The sequence below is a fragment of the Lepidochelys olivacea genome (genome assembly GCF_965140295.1).
Source record: "Lepidochelys olivacea isolate rLepOli2 genome assembly, chromosome: 7".
Lineage (NCBI taxonomy): Eukaryota > Metazoa > Chordata > Testudines > Cheloniidae > Lepidochelys > Lepidochelys olivacea.
In genome coordinates, this window is record NC_140417.1 from 27,359,918 (window position 1) to 27,381,333 (window position 21,416).

General features: G+C 41.0%; 1 protein-coding gene across 4 annotated transcripts in view; it reads right to left on the reverse strand.

Annotated features, from left to right (window-relative positions):
• Positions 1 to 21,416, reverse strand: part of CACNA2D3 (calcium voltage-gated channel auxiliary subunit alpha2delta 3) — a 728,899-nt gene that overhangs the window by 48,365 nt on the left and 659,118 nt on the right. For 3 of the 4 annotated variants that reach the window (XR_014712447.1, XM_084634438.1, XM_084634437.1), the window contains exons 28-31: positions 20,954 to 21,015; positions 19,499 to 19,543; positions 11,044 to 11,106; positions 8,059 to 8,129 (exon numbers count right to left, since the gene is read on the reverse strand). Coding sequence is in view for 3 of the 4 variants with exons in the window: in XM_084634438.1 (XP_084490564.1) it covers positions 8,059 to 8,129; positions 11,044 to 11,106; positions 19,499 to 19,543; positions 20,954 to 21,015 (241 nt within the window). In the remaining variant the exon portion in view is untranslated. Of the gene's footprint in view, positions 1 to 3,958; positions 4,050 to 8,058; positions 8,130 to 11,043; positions 11,107 to 19,498; positions 19,544 to 20,953; positions 21,016 to 21,416 lie in introns of those variants that run through there. The other variant, XM_084634439.1, reaches the window with a different exon arrangement.

The following is a 21,416-nucleotide window of genomic DNA, read 5'->3' on the forward strand; positions in this document are numbered from 1 at the left end:
TAGGTTATTTAGCCTTTCTGAAGTGATTGTGATGCTGTTTGAAAAGTTTGTGGCTACCTGTGTCCTGTTCAGCTGTTTATAGTTAAAGAACATGATAATTGCCAGCTTTCCCTCTGATCTAAATTTAAACCCATCTAGTTATGCCCAACCCAAGCCTGATGTGTTCTTAGAATCAGTAGATTATTCTTGCCAGAGGGAACATGCCTGAGTCTTTATGACATCACTGTACTGTTAACTGCCCACATTTCCATACTTTATCATCGTCACTGAAGTCCACAGAACAGTTGCTTTCAAAATCTGATATATGATAGACACAAACTATATATAAAACTTTAAGTAATGGAAAACAAATTTTCAACAGCTAACTATGCACCTTTGTTTTAGATAAACTTGGGGGATATATCCATTTTGGTGAAACCCTTTTATAGTCAGTTTCCTGATACAGTAAATTCAGTGTTGCACTTTACAATGTACTTGCAGTTGAGTAAAAATCTGGTTCAAGAAAATTAAACATCTAACCCAAAATCACTGGGTAGGCCAGAGTGGGGACCATGCTTGACAGTATTTTTCCCATGCAGCTTCCTACAGTGAACTGTATCTCACTTGTGGGATATAGGCCTACATTGCTGTGCATGCATTAGAGGTAGAAGATTTCTCCCAGGTTATCTCTGGGTCCTGCTAGTTGTCCTCAGATCAGCATTGGCTGCACCTCAACACTATTAGGGCTGTCACCTCTACCCCGTTGATCCACACAGGGATTAGATTCTTGGCCAGGCCTCTTTTTCTAACCCAGGTGTCTGGCATCCATGCCTGCCCATCGGGGCAATTCATGAAGGAGCAGTCACAGCAGAAATGACCTGTTGCTAGCACAAAAAAGCAAGTGTGAGTTGAGGTTTTTTTTCCACCCCTGACTGCACAGAGGAGGTGGGACTTGTGTGGTGGGTCTTTCTTTGGGACTGGTCCGTCCTCTCACTCTTTCCTCCCCTTGGAACCAGTCTTCTAGGGCTTTGTTATAGCCATGGACTGGCTGGGGGCGCCAGACCTGGCATGCAGTTCCCCAGTGGGTTGCCCCCTCAGCAGGCCAGAAGGTCTGCTGTCACTGGTCAGCTGGGGTGAGCATCTTTGGTTTTGAGTGGCACCACTGTCAGGTCTGCAGCTGCTAAATTGTTCCAGCACCACTTGTTTGGCCACCTGTCCTCCTGTCCATCTGTTGGGCTGGAGCCACTGCCAAGAGTATTCCTTAAGCCTCTTGGTCACTGCTCATAACTGGGTCCCCAGGGGACATCTTTCCCAACATAAGCACTATTGGTGGGTTTCTGCCATGATACGGAAGGTGTCCAAGATGGCCCCTTGACCTTAGCATAATCTTGGGCTTCCATGGCATCAAAGTTCCAGTACATAGCTTGAGTAAGTCCAGTAAGATATGGTGCCAGCAAAACAGTCCTGTATTTGGATGGCCATCAAGCTGCTGTGATGACCCTCTTGAAAGTGACTGAGAAAGCTTTGGAGTCATCTTCTGGCCCCATTTTTGTGAGTCTTACAGGAGGTTCGTAATTGTGGTGGGGCTCAAGGTACCAGTCGCCATGTTTGCGTTTGCTCCGGGAGGTTGTAAAATGGCCATCACCTGTTGAAGCAGGCTTGTTGCTGTTCCTGCTGTTGTCGCCTGCTCCTGGATAAGCTGTTATTGCTGTTGTTGGGCAGTCATATGTTGGAAAACCTGGTTCTGCTGCTGTTGGCTGACCATCAGCCACTTCAAAAATTTGTCGAAATCCATTTTTCTTCTCATTCTCTCTCTCTCTCCCCTCTTTTTCTTCCCTTCCAGTTCTTCTTCTCAAAGTCTTACAGCAGACCCAGCGTGAATGCTTACATTCTCCACCAAGTTGGGATGTTGTCACTTGATGGAAGCATCACCCAGTGATTAGGGGGTGAGTTCCTCCTTAGTGCAGAGGGTGGTTGGTAGGAGAGCCCGGGCTCTCCCCTCTACTGGGCTCGACCCAGGGCTCTGCGAGGGTTACCAAGGGCGCCTTACAGTTGCCCTATCTGGGCCACTTCCTACCCCCCATTCTATAGTCCATGCTTTTCCATCTATAACAACAGATGCTGAAGAAAAGGTATAAACTGCACCTTTAGTCTGTCTAGGCCCACCAGATAGGCTCCCCTTTTCCTAGAAGAGCTGCTGCAGCATCCCTTCTTAGGCGCTCCCAAGGCATATCTTTCTCCCTGCCTTGTCTTTCCCTTTCTGAGTGGTCTGGCTTCCTTTTAAGTTCCATCTGGAGCATGCTCTGGGCGGGGTTGTCTGGGCCCAGATCTATCCTTTAACCCCTTCAGTCCTAGTGCAGGGTTTATACACCCCATCACAACCAGCAGCACAGGTTATACTAACTTATGTATTACTTTCAGCTAGATCTTCAGCATGTGTTTTACTTTCTACCTATCAATGTCAAACATTCTTATTTACAAATATACTAGCAAAGACATGCAACTGAATAAAAATAGTAATTTTCTCACCAATTAAAGATATTATGGCATATATGTAATTTATATGAATAACAAGCTTTATATGATTCTGTCTTGTAACTTATGCAAGCTGCAATTCTATAAGAAAGGAGGAAATGCACACAAAGGGAAGCAGGGAAATTGTCAATGGGAGTAGCCCTGTGCCAAAGTGAGTAATTAACACAATCTTCTTCCAAAATTCAGCAAACCAAAAAATTCTGACCCTGAGTCATCTTAGCTTAATATATGTGCCTGTGAGCAACTGTTAGATTCATCTCCAGTGCTCCTTTTAATACCACCTAATCATGATCCCATAACGAATGCATGTACTGCCTACTAAGATTCCCAAGTGTCAGCGGACAATACTATGGTATTTTACAACAAACTATTTTTCAGCTATGTGATGAAACATGCACAGTACATTGCAAGTAAATGTTGTGAAATTTTTACCGTTAGGGGACTGGGTGACTCAGGTGACCGGTAGGGGACATGAAATATAACCTCTAGGCTGTGAGTTGAAATCCCACCCAGTTAGGCAGTGACTGAATAGTGGCCTGTGTGAAATGAATTGATGGGTCTCAGTCCAGTTCTAATGGACAGATGTCCACCTCCTCAAACACAGTTGGCATCCTTGCTTGAATTCTCAGCAGAAGGGCAAGATTTAATGAGCATGGAGAGTGAACTAGCCTCTCAGGCTTAGAGGTGGCCCTGTAGGTCACTGGCTGAACAGTGTAAGGATAGACAAACAGATTATTATAGTCTCCAGGGCTGTCAATCCAGCACCTTTCATCACTACTAAATTCAGTTAAAAAAATAAAAATAAATTATGCCTTTGACAAAAATAACTTGTCAGCGCATGTCTTTGGCTGTGCTTAGGAGAAGAGCTGAACTAGTTTTTAACTGCTTCTAATTGCCAAGATACTGCAAAGCATAACATTTATAAAGCTACAACTCGACGTTTATTTCTAGCATGCAGAACAAGGACCCTTTTACACAGCACACATGGTTGGGGCCTTACAGTTGGGTAAAGATATTCCTGTATATCTTAATACACTGTATGAAAGTGGTAGTAAAATTCACTCAGACCTAAAGTCTAAACCCAAATTCAGTTATGAGCCCTTGAATCTTAGATGTCGGATGGGCCAAGAGCATACCACAGAGCCATGAAAAAGTGACAAGAGCACCGGTCAAGAAATACAGCTGGCAAATTTAAACAGTCAGAACAGGGCTCCTCTTTCTGGCAACGTCATTAGGTAAGATGGGGAGACTGATCTATCTTTAATGCCTAGAGATTGTGTGCAGGTTACAAATGAGGCCTATTGTGCAGGGCATTTTTGTTAACCAAAAAAACCCCCAAAATGCAAATAACCCCCCCAAAACCCCAAACCAAAAACAGCAACAACCCTCCCCTCCCACAACCCTGCACCTGAGTGCATTAATTTTGTCATATTTTATGACATACTTTTGGGGTATATGTTGGGTCTGATCCTGCTCAAAGTCGATGCAAGATTTTCATTGACTTCTTCAGTGGGAGTAGAAACAGGCCCTGGGGACTACAGCAATTAAATACATCAGAAATAGGGACTGTTTTCCTCTGGACCAGCGAAATAATGGTCAAATTTGTACAGGTGAATACAGCTACATTAAGCCCCTCTTGACTGCCCCTTCACTCTCAGCAGTAGTCTCCTCCAAAGTGCACATTTCATAAACAAATTGCGGATAAAAAGGTCATTGCATTTTTAAATGGTTTTGAATACCACCAAATAAATAAATCAGTCCATCCAGTAGGAAGCTAAGCACTAAATTAAAGAAAACAAGACTTGCAAATATAACATTTATCTTTTAAAATATTCCCAGCACATTTAATTAAAAGTCATGTCTCAGTCAAGGAGCTTACATGTTAAAATGTCCCATGGTACACAGGTGAACATGCTTCTTTAGAAGGCTGTTATGTCTGAAAGGGAGTGGCGTGACCCACTAAGTTATTCTTTTTCCAGTATTTGGCTTCAAAAATGCTTTGCAGTTTTGCATGTAGCTTTTCAAAGCTTTCGGAATTTCATAGGATAGTGAGGATTATAACCAAGAAGCAAAACATTTCTAAGATTTGGCGAACTTTCACTAAACTTAATTTATAAGCCAATCAAAAGATAGAATGTGTGTGCATGCATGCGTGTGTGTGAGTGAGAGAGAGAGAGAGAGAAAACGGTAAGAGGTTTGGAATGTACCGTACTTTAAAAGCACAGACAGCATGCATTATTCACTAGGAAGCACATAAAGAAAGATAAATGAAAGAAGCAGGGGAAGGCGAGCAGTAAGAGCAGCCTTCAGAGCAACAAGAAATTGTTAGTGAGCCTTAGCATCTGGGAAAGCTGGAATCCAGGTGTCCACCAGTTTGGTCTTATGTTCTGAGAACATGATTAAATACCAAAGTAGAGGTCCTTCTGCAGGGGCCAGGAGAATGCCTGATGGAAACAGAACTGTCAAGAGGAGAGGATATTGTGTCATATTTGCCTTTAAAATGTACTCATTTTTAGATCCTACTGAAGAATTTTGGGGGGACTTTTTGGTAGACTAGACCTTCGGCTTTCTCTTCCATTTTTACTCAGTTCATCCCTTTTATAAACATATTTATTCATAGATCTCTGATTTTGTAGGCTTTTCCACATTATATACTTTTCTTTCAGCAAACAAATAGCATTTCACACTATTCCCATGAACTGTGTGGTGTGACTCTTGCAAAAAGCTAAAGTATATTGGTTCTTGTAGCAAATCTTTTTAATTGAGAAGAAGTTTTTCATGATAAGTTTCAGTACCTATAAAAGCTGCAGCTTTTTGGTTTATATCAATTCAGTTCCTTCCATATGTACATCTTAATTTAATTGGTAATGCATTTAAATGACATTTTAATACCGGACTGTGTGCATTATACAGAACGTACAGTAGACAATGATTTGATAACTAAGGACTTAACAGTCAACAGGCCATGTGACTACAGAGGTAATTTGCTAAGAAAAAGACTATATATTTTCCTGAACATAAAGTTCAAACTAAGAAGATCAACAAAAGTGCACTACTCAGTCTAAGAAAAAGACTTTTTAGTTCTACTTGAAGTTTCACATTAAAATACAAACAGCCAATATATGGATGGATTTGTGAATACCCAGGTACATGATGAAAACAAATGTGGACTTACGGAAACAACCCCCTTTTGCCCAATGCTTCCAGCCTGATTGTGAGAAGTACTGAGTGCTCTCTTATCCAATAGAAGTTGAGGGAACTCAGAATATCACAAGAGGTCATCTGATCCCTTTGCAGGATCGGGCCCTTAGTTTGTGTGATAATTAGCATGAATCTGTGATGTAGTGGAATCTCTTTGTATTGCCACTTGGGATAGCTAGGTTCAAGAGGAACTTTAGGACTCCCATTTCTCAGGGTGTGTCAATAAATGCCTTTTGTGTTTTATGGTGTTGGTCCAGGTATCATGGAAGCCTACACTTTGCCAGCTAAGCCACTGAGGAGCACAAACAGCTCAGGTGACACTTTTTATAGCACACACATCTGCTGGAAAGTAGACAACATATAGGCAGCAAACTGGAATAAAGGATAGCTCTGGAAATCATCAGAGAAAAACTTCAAAGAATATAGAGACCGATTAGAGCCTGCTCTCTAATCTGATCTCCATAATAACCATAATAATAGGAAATATGATGTACATAATATTTATGGCAACTGCTCTGTTGTGCTCATGCAGCATCAATGCCCAGAATGCAGAGATCCCCTCCAAACCCTTACATGCTTTTTTCCCCTGATTTGAAATAAAAATAAATAAATACATTAAGGTAAAGTAAAAAGAAAACAATAACCTTTAAACAAGGAACACGTCTGATTAATGTTCATTACAAACCCAGGAAAGGTTCCCATTCCATGTTGGTGGGAGGATTCTTTTTAAAAGCCTTGTATACCTCAGATGAAAGTGACTTTACTTTCTGTTGCACTGGGCTATCTGCTGTACCACAGAAAGAGCAGGTGGCTCATTTAGTGCAATTATACCAGTTTGATTCTAACCCATTTTTTAAATTCACTGGCAACGACCAGCTAATTCTGTTTAAATAATCCACTCACTGTGTTTAAATTTTGCTTTCAGTGTGTGGTTCAGTCACTCTCAGTTAGTGGATTCGATGTTGGCTTCATTCTTTCTAGCTGCCTCATAGCTAAACATGAACCGATTAGCCATTCCAAGTTGGCTATTGCTGCACATGAGATGGATCCTTCACTTCATTTATGTTAGTCATGGAGCTCAGCCCCACTGAATTTTTGGTTGAACAACTATTTAAAATGCCAATATTCTGCCGGATAGGAAAAAAGCAAAGATTGGAGGCAAAGCATTATCCTTTGCATTTAATGCCGATTTTTAGCTTGGATTAAATAAAATGGCTTGCTTCTTGCCCTTCCATCCCAGAACCCATTTAGTAAATAGGAATTAGTTCACTTCATTTCATAATAACTATTAAAAATGTAACAGTAAACAAATAACAGTTCCTTTGCCAGCAGAATTAAGGTTGCCACCATCAGAAAACTAGGATTTGGGACTATTCACTGAGTGCTAGATCTTCTCATTTTGGGAGAGCTCTTTATTGTGTGTGATGAACCACTGTACAGCCCAACAGGAGCACAGGAAGCATACGGCCTCTAAGGATATGACTACACTACAATCAGGAGGTGTGACTTAGCTTTAAAATCAAAGCTAGCTTGAGTACAACAGCAGTAACAATACAGCAGAAGGGTGGGTAAATGCAAGGACTACAGTTCTTCACAGCTCTTATATGGGGCATACAACGGTGAAGGGATGGAGGCTATTTAGAGCTGTGTAAAAACCAGGCAGAATCTAGTACTGAGTTGGGAGATAAGGTTAACATATCCTTGCAAAATTCTACTTGCCCACTTCCCTGAAGTGAGTAATTTATTTTGATGGGCACATAAAAAAATTCATTTGTTTTTCATTACGATGTTGGTAAGGCCCAGCAAGTAGATTTTTGCCTGGCCTGGTCAATTTTCATGACAATTTTGCGAGGCTGAGATAGTAAATGTGAGTGAAAATATATCAATGAGAAGTAATTCCTTCCCTTTTATCTCTGGGACACTTTGGACTTTTCTGGTTTGTCTTTTCTAAAGAGGAGAATCTCCAGGATTATATAGGTTACATTGTTTTCTATTTCCTCTGTGACTTGCTTTAAAAATCTTTTTAAGCTGCTCTGCAGTATATAGGGCCCAATTCTGCGGCCATTGAAGTCAATGGGAACAGGATTGGACTCAGATTCTTATTTCAGTATCATACTCCAATAAGCTATACTGTGTTAACAGGAAACTCATTGTAACCCAAGTCTCCAAGACTTGTAACAGTCCATGTATGTGGCATCAAATTACGAAGATCACCTGGAACATGAGCACAAGCAGAATCCAGCCACTCAGTCAACTTTGGGCTTGTTTTATTTGACCTTGGTTTTATTTTACTTTATTTATACAAACCTTTTTTTAAGGGAGAGAAGGTTGTAAAATTCTTACCTTTTAAAGGAGCCCATTGTTAACAATTTGTTCATCACAGCCCCCTCGATCTCACCAAAAAAGTTCCCAGTCTGAGGGGGAAGAACATACATGACCGGAAGTGGAGATAAATGCAAAAAAAGAGTGGATACAATTTAAACTGGCATATCCTAGGACCTGACAAGAGTGGAGCTGACAGTTACATAGATAGATTTTCAGGACTACTGCTACATAAAAATTGAAAAGGACTTAACAGTCATGACAAGTTATGGGGATTACAGAGTAAACCCTTGAGCAGATGGGTGAGTTTATACAATAGATTGAGGTACATTGCATAACATCTAATGTCAGAAATAAAAACCACCCAAATCTCAAGCTTGTAAAGAAAATGCAACTAATCTGATCACAAACCCTTGTGATTAAAATGCTACTCCATAAAGATATAAACTGGTTTTGAAAGGATTTCCTAAATGGTCATAAAAAAGCATTGTTTATAATTCCTGCATGACCTGTTTATGGAGCTGGAACATTACATTTCACCAATCCTATAAATTTTCACCCCATTTAGAGTCATTTCCTGCTTAAAACCACTCATCTCGATGAATGATCCATTTTGCCTTTGTTCAGTAAATGAAAAGATATGGAATAATGAAGACAAATTTCTGATGAGAAAACAAACATTCCTGTTATGAATTTGATATACAATCTGGAAGAAACCCCATTATCCATTAGGCCTGGTCCTGACAGCTAGGCAAATGGAGCTGTAAAGAATCATGCATGTGCAGGACAGTGTCTTTTTCCAGTGTAGGGATGGCATTTTTAATTCAGGACCTCAATTCACAGAACAATTGGACATGATCTTTGCACTGTTTTAAAGGGGAAAATCCCAGAATTTAGGGGAAGCGGGAGGAAAGGGCATGAATAACTAAACCCTAGTTTTCATTACAAGTAACTTACTTGACCTCAACTATACACCTGGGAGTTTGCAGACAGAAGTTACAGACCTAGCCAAGGGGCATTCCTCTGTCTAAAGAGCAAGTATTGCCTTTTTCACTGAGGGGAAACCTGGGACATTTTTCAAAACACATGAATGTGTAAAGCCTGCTAGGGGCAAGGCGAACATTTTTATTTTATGTGACTAAATGCACCAATTTCAATAGCACTGGTTGATTAATGATGAAGAAGAATTATCCTAATTGCAAGACAGGAAATCAGACAGCGTCAAATGAGCCCAGACCAGGAAAGGCTGGTATAATGTTAGATAGCAAATCTGATTTATCAAGTCATGAGTCAGTTGTATTCAGGCATTTAAAGGACAGCTCTCACTCAAAACACTCTTTTTACAGTTTTAAACATTAGCTTCTCCTCAGAAATCAGTAACCTTTACACAGTTTGTGGGTTTTTGAGAACATTTGAACTGCTCAGTTTAGATCAAGTAAAGAAATGGATTGTCCAGGTGTAGGGCAGGGCTCTTAGAGCTGCTCTAGTTACTTCTGAAGCAGGAGTCCTCCAAATAGCAGCAGAGAAGGAGAATCCCAGATATTAGGGTAACTGATAGTGCCCCTCCTCCTCACGCACAAAGGAGATAGCTTTGTGTGGTGTGTGGCAAAGGAGTATGGAAAGACAGAGTCTTATTGCCAGGGCCCTACTATATTCAGGGTCCATTTTGGTCAATTTCACGGTCATAGGATTTTAAAAATCGTAAATTTCATGATTTCAGCTATTTAAATCTGAAATTTCACAGTGTTGTAATTGTAGGGGTCCTGACCCAAAAGGAGTTTGAGGTGGGGTTTGCAAGATTATTGTAGGGGGGTTGCGGTACTGCTACCCTTAGCTCTGCACTGCTGCTGGCGGCGGCACTGCCTTCAGAGCTGGGCAGTTGGAGATGGTATTGCCTCCTTTGTTGGGGAGGGTCAAAGTCAATTTCTGCCTCTGTGCCCTTGATACTGCCATGAGACTGCCTGCTTGTGATGCAGTCAGAGTAGGCTTTGAAACTGAGCTGGTTGGAAGGTTTTCAACCAAACATTTTTCCACCGGAAAACATTGATCCGTCACAAGTGAAAAATTTCACAGAAACTTGTTGACTTTGATGAACCTAATATAACACAGGCAGGTTTCAAAATCTGCCTGCCAGGCAGGTTTCACAAGGAAACCTAGCTAATTTCCTGCCATCTCACCTGCCTGGCTCCTTGGCAGCCCTCCTGAATGATTGTCCCAGAGTTGGGACCCCAGGGCTTCCAGGGTCCCAGCTCTTTGGCAGCCCCACCATGTGGACTGCTTCAGACTTGGGGGCCCCAGGGCTTCCAGACTGCTAGGCCAGCTGGCTTCACACAGCTTGGAGAGCCTGCTGGCACAGGAGTGTGGAAGCCCTGGGGTCTCCGACTCTGAGGCAGTCATCATAAAGAGGTTGGTATGGCGCCAAGGGTGCTGGAAGCTGCTGACTGAATTAACATGATTCTTGTCAGTTTCACTGCTGCCCACTATTGAATTGCACTGGTGAAAGTGACCAGTCTGGTCAGACAAAATATGATTCTTTTTCGTGGGAGCAAGGGTCAGGGTGAGGGAAGATGTCTCTGAAAGAATTTAAGGTTCTACATCCCAGTAAACCTACCTAATCATATCAAACTTAATTCAGCTGAGATCTAGCCAGAAATATGGGAATTTCAGATCACAACTGAATGAGGTAAAAACTCCACATGGAACCCTCTTCCTCAAGGTAAAAATTCTTAAAGGGGAACAGATACCTCTGTAGCAAAGAGTTCTATAATTTATGAGTTTAGAGCAGACCCACCCCACTGTGAGCTAGAAATTCTTTGAGGCCCTCTGAGAGGCAAATTACATTCTTTGAGGGAGGGATCTTTTTAATCTCATGCTACTTATTCCTTAAATGTGGATCATTGTCTTAATGCTTCAACACTGAAGACCATGTTTAATAAACAGAATCAAACAAACTAAACGTTTTCTAATATCTGATATGGGACTGGTTAAAAAAAGCCTGCCACTTACCTGTCTGTAGTCTTCAGATACTAAAATAAATCCATTATTATCTATGAGGTAGCAGTTAATTGCCTACAAAATAATAAAGCCACAATTTCAAGTCTTGTTTTTAAAGTATGTCACTGATTTCATTAAGTAATGTATTTCAATCCCACGTGTCCTCTAAACAGATAAACATTTGGCCCTTATATAATTGTAAATGCTCAAATAAATTATAAGTGAACCAACTTCGCAACTGAGAGCAATGATTAAGGTATCTTAAGTGATTACTTCATGCACAAATGCCCCAAACCAAGGGGTTATCGAACAGAACCAAAAATATTTTTTAAAAAAATTCAACATTTTAATAATGCATTTTTAAAAATATTTCCCTGTAACAAAGAATGCAAAGGCATACAGGCCTGGTGCTACTCATGGCTTATGCTCTATTTAGAGAGCAACATCAGCACAATGTCATTACCCTAATGATGTATTAATGAAAACACAGTGTCAGCTTGGAGGACCAACAGGGGACCAGGTAATATTTTTTAATTTGTTCATAGAATGAGAGGGGGTAAAGCCTTCTGTAAAAGAGGCCCCATAGGTCTCCTAAAGGTTTTCAAACTGTGTTTTTAATTGGGACCTGGAATCAGGGGTAGGAATGTTAGCTTTAGGTAGGTCATACTTATAAATTACATAAAGCAAGGTAAACTCAAATCAGTGCTTCCCCCACATTATTTTAACCTCAAGTGAATGATTTGCTACAGGCTAAGTTTTAATTACTGCTCTGCAGAATTTAAATTCAAGGTTTAGCTCAAACCTTGGTATAACTTAGTTCCTCTTTATTATTACTTCAGATACCTGCCCCAACATTATATTTGTAACATATCTTTACTCTAGGCCTAACTCAGCAAAATATTGTTCCTTACACATTGTGAAATTTACATTAAAAAGTTCAGGATCGCTCCCAACACAGTACATTTCATGGATTAGCTCTTATTCCAAAGTCTTCTCTTCTTACCATAAATAGGCCGGATGCAGCCATGAATAAAAGGTACCCTGTGTTGCACAACAGCAACCCAAGACAATGTTCCTACAATTTGGAAATTAATACAGAGTCTGATCCTGGAGTCCTATCTTCAGTGGGAGTTTTGCCTGGGTAAGAACTACATGATCAGGCCCATAGCCTTCTTCACAACATGTATGCTGTGACCATTGATTCATATCTTGGCTTTTGGTTGAGAGTTGTTAAATTACTACAGAAGAAGCAGCCCTTGCCCTTGACAACCAGGAAGATAAAGTTCACTGAGTAATAATACATGCTCACTCACTATGTTTGGAGGTTCAGTTCAGATAAGCGAATGCTTAGACACATGTTTAAAGGTTATCTAAATCGCTTTAGCCTTCTGTATTGGACTGGAAATACGAAAAGATTTCTAATATTTACTCTTCTGGTCCAGGCTGGAAATATTGTGACAATGTTATGCAGTCTTTCAGGTTGAATTTTGATACTTCAGATTCTGGTTAAATACTGGCAGTGAACCCCCACCCCGAAAACTCAACTTTGCAGAAATGTCTGTTTCCAGTTTGTTTTTAACAAATGGGCAAAAGTTTGGTGAGCTTATCACTCCAACCAGTTTTGCTCATCCACAACACAGATACTGGGCGTTTCCTTTGACACTGGAGCTGGAGCTCATGTAGAGCCTCTTGCAGCTCTGTTTCAGAAGCCCCACCCTATTCACCCACAATTAGGATGGGAATCCAGCCTGGCAGACGCTGCAAGTCTAGCTGATGGCTCGTTTGGCAGGTAGGGAGTTGTTAAGTTGCTGCAACTTGTGGATGGTTGCAAGTGCGAGTAAAAGGATGAGACTCCTATTAACTTTACTGGAAGCTAAGTTAAGCCAACATGGAATACTTTCAAAAATTCCACCATAAAGCTACTCTTTGCTGGCGCAACCATCAAGGGAGGGTAGCAGCACAGAGGATGCACATTCAGCCCTGATGCATACAGGGGTGAACCAACAGGCCACCCACGCACCTCAACAGGTGGGGGAAGTTGATTAGGCTGGTGGTGAAGTGGGACAGCCCCAACAGCAAGAGAAGGAGACACTTGATGAAGGACATTGGGTAGCTCTTCCCCTGCTTGGAATCTTTGCTACCCATTGGCCAGTTAGGGTGCAGAGTTGCTGATTGGCCTGCATCTCCCAGCTCCAGGGATTTAACCTGGAACACAAGCCATGTTGAGCCTCTTGTGGCTCCATTGCAGCAGTGTTACTCACTGATGCAGCAGTAGAAGCAGTCAGAATGCAGAGGAAGACAGTGGGTATCCCAATCATACTCAATATTTGGACTTGCAGACAATCTACAAAGCATTGGACCCACACAAAAGCAGCCAGGACAGCAGATAGATCCCAGCCGGGTTTCAGGGCTGACACCATTTGCATCCAGTGTTTCAGCAAAAGAGGCCTGCAGAGGCATCAGGTCATTGACAAACAACGTGGTCCTGCCTCATGTTCTGGTTATTCACCTCAAGGAAAATGATCTCAGGGGCTGCATGGGAGTTGATTTCAGGGATAGAATCCAGAGGGTTGTTGGCTCGATTAGGCAATCATGGCTGGAGGTTGGGTTAATATGATCACTAGTGCTTGCAAGGCGGGTTGGTGAGGTGCTCCAAACCCACCCAAAGTGGACAAGGCTAGGTAGAAAGTGAATTGGGATGTCACCAGGATACCTGTGGAAACAAGGGGGTTGGTGGTACTGCATAAGGTCGCCTGTTACAATAGGCCTTAATTTTTCAGGGATGATGATGTACCTTTGTCACATGGAGGTACTTACATATGGCTATGGAATGTGAGGGAATGGGATGGGACAGGAGCTGTGATACCAGGCACTGTCACTGCGGGGAGGAGTGACCTAGCTAGTCGCTAATGCCTCTGTGGCTGGTTAAAAGGATAAAATGAACAGTTCTCAGAGGTAAAAGACCTGGGATTTTGTTGATGGGCCCTGGGCTCATGGGATAGGGTGAGGCCTTGTGCCCTTGTGGGCTGAGTCCCCACCCTTCTGCCTCCTCTTCCTCCACACAGGAGGTGGAGTGGTAAGACTCACAGCAAACTGATTCTTGGGGTAGGTTGAGGAGCGTCTATCCTGAGTTATGGGTTATATGATAGGAGCCCTGTAACCCCCCCCCCACTGGAACCACTTAAATGCCTGGTATAGGGGAGTATTGCTGATGGGTAGGTAGCTCCCCTCCCTTGTGTTTAACTTAATAAAAGTTGTGGCCTTCTACTTAAAATCCATCCACACATGTCCTCATTTTGCTGCTATATCCGGATCAAATGCCACCCACCCATCTCAATGGGGTGGCCGGATCAACTGTAGTTTTTAGCAGCCACACAAACAGTTGCACAGACAGTGGTTGTCCAAAGCTCAGAAATAAATAAAAACAGTCACACGGAACAAGACAAAGTCTGGCTTCATTCGCTATTCTTTCTCAGTCAAGCAACCTGCAGAAGGGAACAAAATGCCTGGATTCCAGAATGAGAAGCGATATCTTGTTTCTCTTAGCCATAGCCACTTGTTAGCATTGTTCAGGTTTTAGAAGGTGATGAGTGGCCTGATTCATAGGTGAGAAAGGACCACTGTGATCTAGTCTGACTTCCTGTATAACAGGCCATAGCATTTCCCCAAAATAATTCCTAGAACAAATCTATTAGAAAAATATCCAATCTGGATTTAAAAATGGTCACATGATGGAGAATCCACCATAACCCTTGGTAAATTTTTCCAAAGATTAATTACTCTCCCCATTAAAGATGTACGTCTTATTGCTAGTCTGAATTTGTCTAGCTTAAATTTCCAGCTAGTCGATTGTGTTATACCTTTCCCTGCTAGACTGAAGAGCCTATTATTAAATATTTGTTCCACACGTAATTTGTTCCTCATGTTCCACTAATAAAGTCATCCTTAATCTTCCCTTTGTTAAATAAATTGAGCTCTCTTAGTCTGTCATTGTAAGCAATGTTCTCTAATCCTCTAATCATTCTCATGGCTCTTCTATGAACCCTCGCTGACTTATCAGCATCCTTCTTGTATTACGGGTACCAGGACTGGGCACCGGATTCCAGCCCGAGTTGTACCAGCGCCCACAATAGAGAGTTAAAATAACCTCTCTGCCGATACTCAAGGTTTCCCTGTGTATGCATCCCAGGATTGCATTAGTGGAGTACTCCCTAGGATTAGGTGTTCAGCTACTTATCCACCAAGACCCCCACATCTTTTCAGTGTCTTTGGTTCCCAGGATAGAGTCCCCCAGCTGGTAAGTATGGCCTACATTCTTTGTTCCTAGATGTATGTATTTACATTTAGTTATATTAAAACACATATTGTTTGCTTGCACCCAGTTTATCAAGAGAGTCAAATCACTCTGTATCAGTGTCTGTATCACTCTGTCCTCTTCATTATTTACCAATCCCTCAAATGTGTGTGTCAAGTGGGATTTATGTGCCTAAGCACCTTTGTGTGTCTGGACCTAACTGTCTTGTGCAAGGTCACACAGAAAGTCTGTGGAGGAACAGGGAATTAGACCCAGGTCTCCTGAGGCACAGGCTAATGCCCTAACCACTAGCCCATTCTTCCTGTGTGCTAACAACACTACTGGAGATAGGGAAATGGATCTATGTGGTGAGAGGGTTTATGTTGTTCATTTCTTGGGCTCATCCAAATATTCCATGGGGGATAATGCACCACATGCAGGAGTGCATTCACTCGTCTTTCACTTGCCATAAATAAAAATAGCCTTCTCCATATAGCAAGAAACCCAGGAAAGATTATTTAAATTAAAAGAAAGCATTCGCAAAGGACAGTTGGAGGGATTTACTCGTCCAGCGCATAAGCATGAAATTCTTAATTATGAGATTAGTTCAGGAGATAATATTATTCAGACACAGTAGGCTCATGTGAGCCCTGTAGGATTTGATTCACAACAATAACCAAGTGTGAACCATACACTTCAGGTTTGCTTGAAGGCTCAAGTTCAATGAACTGCAGACTTCAAGGGGAACATTCCATATGCAGACAGTCCTTGGGCTTGTAAAAAGGAGCAGGCATGACATCCAGAATAAACTTGGCAAGAATGTGGGCTGAGTTCTGAGAATGCAACTGACCTTGCACCTAAAACTAGATTACTCTGGAGTGGGTTCAAGGTCTGAGTATTTTGCATAGCTCCAGTGTACAATTATATTAACAATCATGGAACGTAATATGAATTAAAACACATCCCACCTCAACACACTTGTGAAAATAACCGATTAACAAATTCATAGTCCCCCCTCAAAGAAACTGAAATTTCTGTTTAACTGCATGAGTGGCATGTCATCACTATTCAGTGCCATTAAAGCAAGGTTCAAAACTCACCAACTTGTTCAGCTTATGCCCACTGTGCAACTGGATGACAGACAAGGTCTCCCCTATTAGTTGGGTTTTAGCTGCTGCTCACCAGTAAGTAAACCATTTACCAGATGTCTGCTTGCCGTTGAGAGCAGGACAGTAAGGGCCATTGAGAGAGATTGTGACTTTTGAAATTTGATAGGATGTAAGAAGGGAAAAGTTTGTTTGTTTGTTTTTTTACAAATCTGCTTCCCTTCTCCAGTATAGCAACTGATGGCATATTTTGTGATTTATTAAAAGGCTTGATTTGACAAAAAAAGTCACATATCATCACAGCTGTTTATATAAGAAAATATGTACCATTACTATTCAATCACTAGGACAGCCACAAGGCAGGGAATCACCTCCACCCATCTGGATATTCCACTGGCTGACGGCTTGAGCTAAATGGTAAGGAGATTTCATATAGCACTCTAACCCTACCCAGATTGCCTGAGGTTATACTCAGCTCAGCAACCTGGTTGGATATAACTGGGAACCCATTGATACAAGTATTTTAAAGGCTGTTGGAGGGGATCCAAGGTAAAGTTTGTCCATTAAGTCCACAGCAGGCAGGCACAAAACTAACTTTAGTGGAGCAAGACTGGGAACGTGAAATTAACAATTCTACAGAGCTTATGTTTTGTATTGGGAGCCTGATCACATTTTAGGGGAAGAGGCTGTGAGCTCACTGAGCCCTAATTAAAATGGACTGAAATGTAAATGACGGCATGGAAACGGAGGTATAAAAGAGGATGGAAATGGCTGCCTTAGCATGAAATCAAGGATTCTGGGGAGAGGGTGTATTTTTAAATTGGCAGTTGAAAAGAAGAACCTTTTTTCAAAGGTTAAAAAATTAAAAAAAGAGGATGCAAGCTTCAAAGGAAGGAGACATAGGCCTCTAAAGAGAGAGACAGAAAAGGCACATTAGAGACCATCCACATTGCCAGGGCACAGGATAATCACTGGCCTTTCCACAGTTGACTGCTAGAGTAATAGTGGAGACTGCTTGTATTAGCAGCTATTTAATGGATGGGGAACACAGATTAACTTCAGAGATTTGGCTGACTGCTAATACTTATTTTTCTTTAGTGCTGCCTCTTAAGCCTCTATCATCTAGTGAATTCACTATTTAATGGAGCTAGTTGGAACATTTTCAACAAAATGAAATTTCATCAAAATATGTTGTCTACTCAATGTTAAAAGGTTTTACAGAGACATAGTGGCTCCAACGAAGTTGTCAAGTGTAAAGGTGGAGGATGGGAGAGAGACTCCCTTATACTCTACAACCTGGTGGTTAGAGTGCTGCCCTGGAATGTTGGAGACCCAGGTTCATCCCTCCTCTGCCTGCTTCAGAGTGGGATAAAAAACTTTCTGAATCAGACACTTGATGCTGGGACTCCCACATCCCAGGTCAGTGCCCTACTCACCAAGACACACACCCTCCTGCATTGAAAAGCTCAGGTTTTAATCTGAAAATAGATTTTTCAACACAATTCCATTTTTGCAAAAACATTCCAAAGGTTTTGGTTTCAATCCAATGCAGAACAAAACTAAATGCAGAAACCATGACAGCTGCCATGAAATTGAATTGTCGTTTTCCAGTCAGCTCTACTATTTAGTTCTTGGAAATGCATTGTAGTTTGCTGTAATGAGTTACTAATTTGATATGTTGAAGAAGTTGCCATGCTCCATTCTTATAATGTTGGAATTTTAAATTCTGTTTCCAGAATGTTTTGTGTGTTTTCAATCCCCTGTGGAACTGTCACACATTTAAAAAGTGGTATCACTCTACCTGGGTCTCGGCTGTGTTTTTTCAATAAAACGTCTGTTCAAAATGCTCTGAATGTCAAACTATGTTGGGAATGCGGGGTAGAATCCCAGAAATTGGCTTGCCAGAATTATTGTCAGACATCGTAAACTGTTTGTAAGTTAATTTAAAGAAAAGTCTAGTACAAAATGAAAATATTTTTTTTCCACAAGCCTGAATTGAATGTCCATCTTAATACTTGCACATGTTTCAAAACACTGTTAAAACACACCTGATGACCCTTTTTGGATAACTTACACTCTTATTGGGAGGGGAATGAGGTTTGAATTGACTGTTCCCAGTGAAGCCCCAACTTAATTTTATACCACAGGAAATACTGCGGAATACTTACTTTAACTATTATTGTTAATTATTTATACAGTGCTGTAATGAACTGACGACCTCCCCAGCTCACAGATGACCCACTGCCACATGCAGAGTCTCTTTCCAGAAGTTTTTTTTTTTTTCAAACTTTGGCAAAAGGTAACAAAAACTCAGCCCACCCTGGGCTACAGCTCCCAAGGATTTTCCCCCCATTTCCTGCAGGAAGGACGGAGAGATATCTTCCATGTTCTGTTCACTGAGCACCACTACTCAAGGGCTTCTCTTTGGAGGCCATTCTTTCCCTAGCAGGTTTCCACTACCTCCCTGTCCCAGGGAACTTCCTGCTGCTTCTTCCCACACTTTAGCACTCCCTCTCCCTGGTTTTCTCTCTCTAGTCCCAGATATCCTATTTTAAACCTAATTGGGGTCAGCAGACCCGTCACAGGTTCACTTGCCCTGCTCCCTCCTAAAGGGGCCAGCCACCCTGTGACAAGCACAATGACTGAGATTGGTGATATACAAAACATAACATAATCCAAGAAATTTTATGTCTAACAGACAAACAGTTCTAACAGGGCAACAGTTCCAATGTAGCTTTGTGCTTAATGAATCTTTCCAATTATAATTTCCAGTTTTAATATGTAAAAATATTATCAAGTGGGTAATCTTCACATAATAAGGAATAGTTATTTATTATGTAAAAATGTTCCTTTAATGAAAGGTACATTAACTTCTTATTCTATGGTATGTATCAGGGACGTGTCTGTATTTTAAGATGAACAGTACATGGGTATAATAGTATCCCTGAACAGCTTTTTACCATTTCCAAACTGACTTCAGAAAGTGCACTGCCTTACCTCAGATGAAGTTGCCATACTAAAAACTAAATGGAGATATAAAATGAGAAAAAGTCTATAAAATACTTACTTCATCATCACAGCTTATAGAACATCTTCCATCAAGAGATGGACACTGCAGGGGACACCAATAGGATATATATTTTACACCAATTTTTTTAAAAAAAATTTATTCTGGTGGTTGTCTGAACTGATATTTTAAAAACGATAAGTAAAAATTTAATCAAGAACAGTAGTTAATCTAGAAAAGACCACAAAAGTAGGACTATATTACATTAATTCCGCATTCCTGTTGTGACAGCATCTGCATCAAGGGGGTTAATTCATGCTGTGCCAATTTCATTTGCTTATTCCAATCTTTGCTGCCTATCTATAATGATACAGGGCCTTACAAGGCCTTAAAATGATAGGCAAGGCTCCACTGGGACTTCAGTAGGGGTATTGTGTGAGCCAATATTTCACAGAATACTTTAGAGATGATTATTCTCAGAAATAGTACAATCTCAATGTATTCTCAAATCGGCCATGTAAACTCTTGATCCTTTTAAAACTGGAAGAGATTATTTTGTTAAATAAATACACATTTTATTATTTATTAAAAACAAACTAGCCAAAAATGATTCACTGAATACAGTTAGTCGCTAGATCATTACGTCAGGTCGCTTAAAGCTAGATAGCAGATATACCATAAACCCTGAAAAAGGAACATAACTGTGCCACGCAAGAGAGACCAGGAGCCAAATTGTGACTCAGTCACACAATCTGGTCCTTGTTTTCCCCTTTCCTCCAGGAGGGACTTTATCTATGCCAGCCCTTTACCTGACACAGTTTACTTCTCCCCCTGCACCAACTGTGCTAGCTGGTCCATTTTAGGGACAGTGGACTCAAAGCTCCATCCATTTCTTGCCTACCTGCAGTGGAATGGGAGTAGCAGCCCCATGGAGGCTGCTCCCCAGGTTGAACTGTAACCCATGGTTACATGCCCTACCCCTGCCTTAATTCCCTGCATAGGCATGATGGGACAGCACAGTCTTGTCCCTAGTAATAGCAATGCACTGGAAGAAACGAGGGGAAAAAAAGGTCATTTGAAACCATATACAAAAATTTTGAGTGAAATCAGGTTTGTATTAAGTATATTTATTCTTACTGTTATCAAAATGCACTGATCAACCCAAAAGATACTTGAATATTGACAAGGTCATTCATATTTTTCATGTCATTGTTGCATTTTTTAATGCAATGTACCCTTAGGATAACTGTTCATGGATCTGTAGGTTATACTTGGGAGACTGGATTTGGGGAGCCTCTCCATTCATGACAATGAGTGTTGGATCAGTCCCATGTGTTTAGCCTCATGATCACACTTTTGTGTTATAATGAATTGAAAAGTAAATTAGAATAGCTTACAAACATTCATAGGAAATCTAGAACTGACTTGGCTAAACATATATAGAACATCATCACCGGTACAGGAAAAGAGTTGCTATGGTCTCATTTGCATAAGTAGCATCTAATTGGAACATACCTGTCTACTGGCAGTCCAAAACTTCCGCTGGAAAAATTCAAGTTTCATCTGGATACCTACAGCTGGTAGAAATTATAAATAAAACCAAGGTATTAAAATATTTTACATGGTTATTTCAAAAGATTCATGGGGGGATATACTGGTGAAACCTACTTGGAAAAAAAATATCCCAGTGGTTAAATTTAAGAGATCGTCATGGTCACACATTAAACCAGATTTATCTTTTGCTTAAGAAATCAAGATACTGAGGACACAATATAGTAGGAACTCATAAATCAGGAGTTATTAAAATTGTATGTCCTTTACAGTTAAAATAAAGGAACTGCAAAGTGAGCACCAAAGCTATGGCAATTCTTTTTTTCTAGACTGGTCCAATATCTCAATAATCCAACTCTGATGCATGCTGGAAAAAACATAACTATTACTACTGACAGGCCAGGACAATAAGTAAAATTTAGCTGCT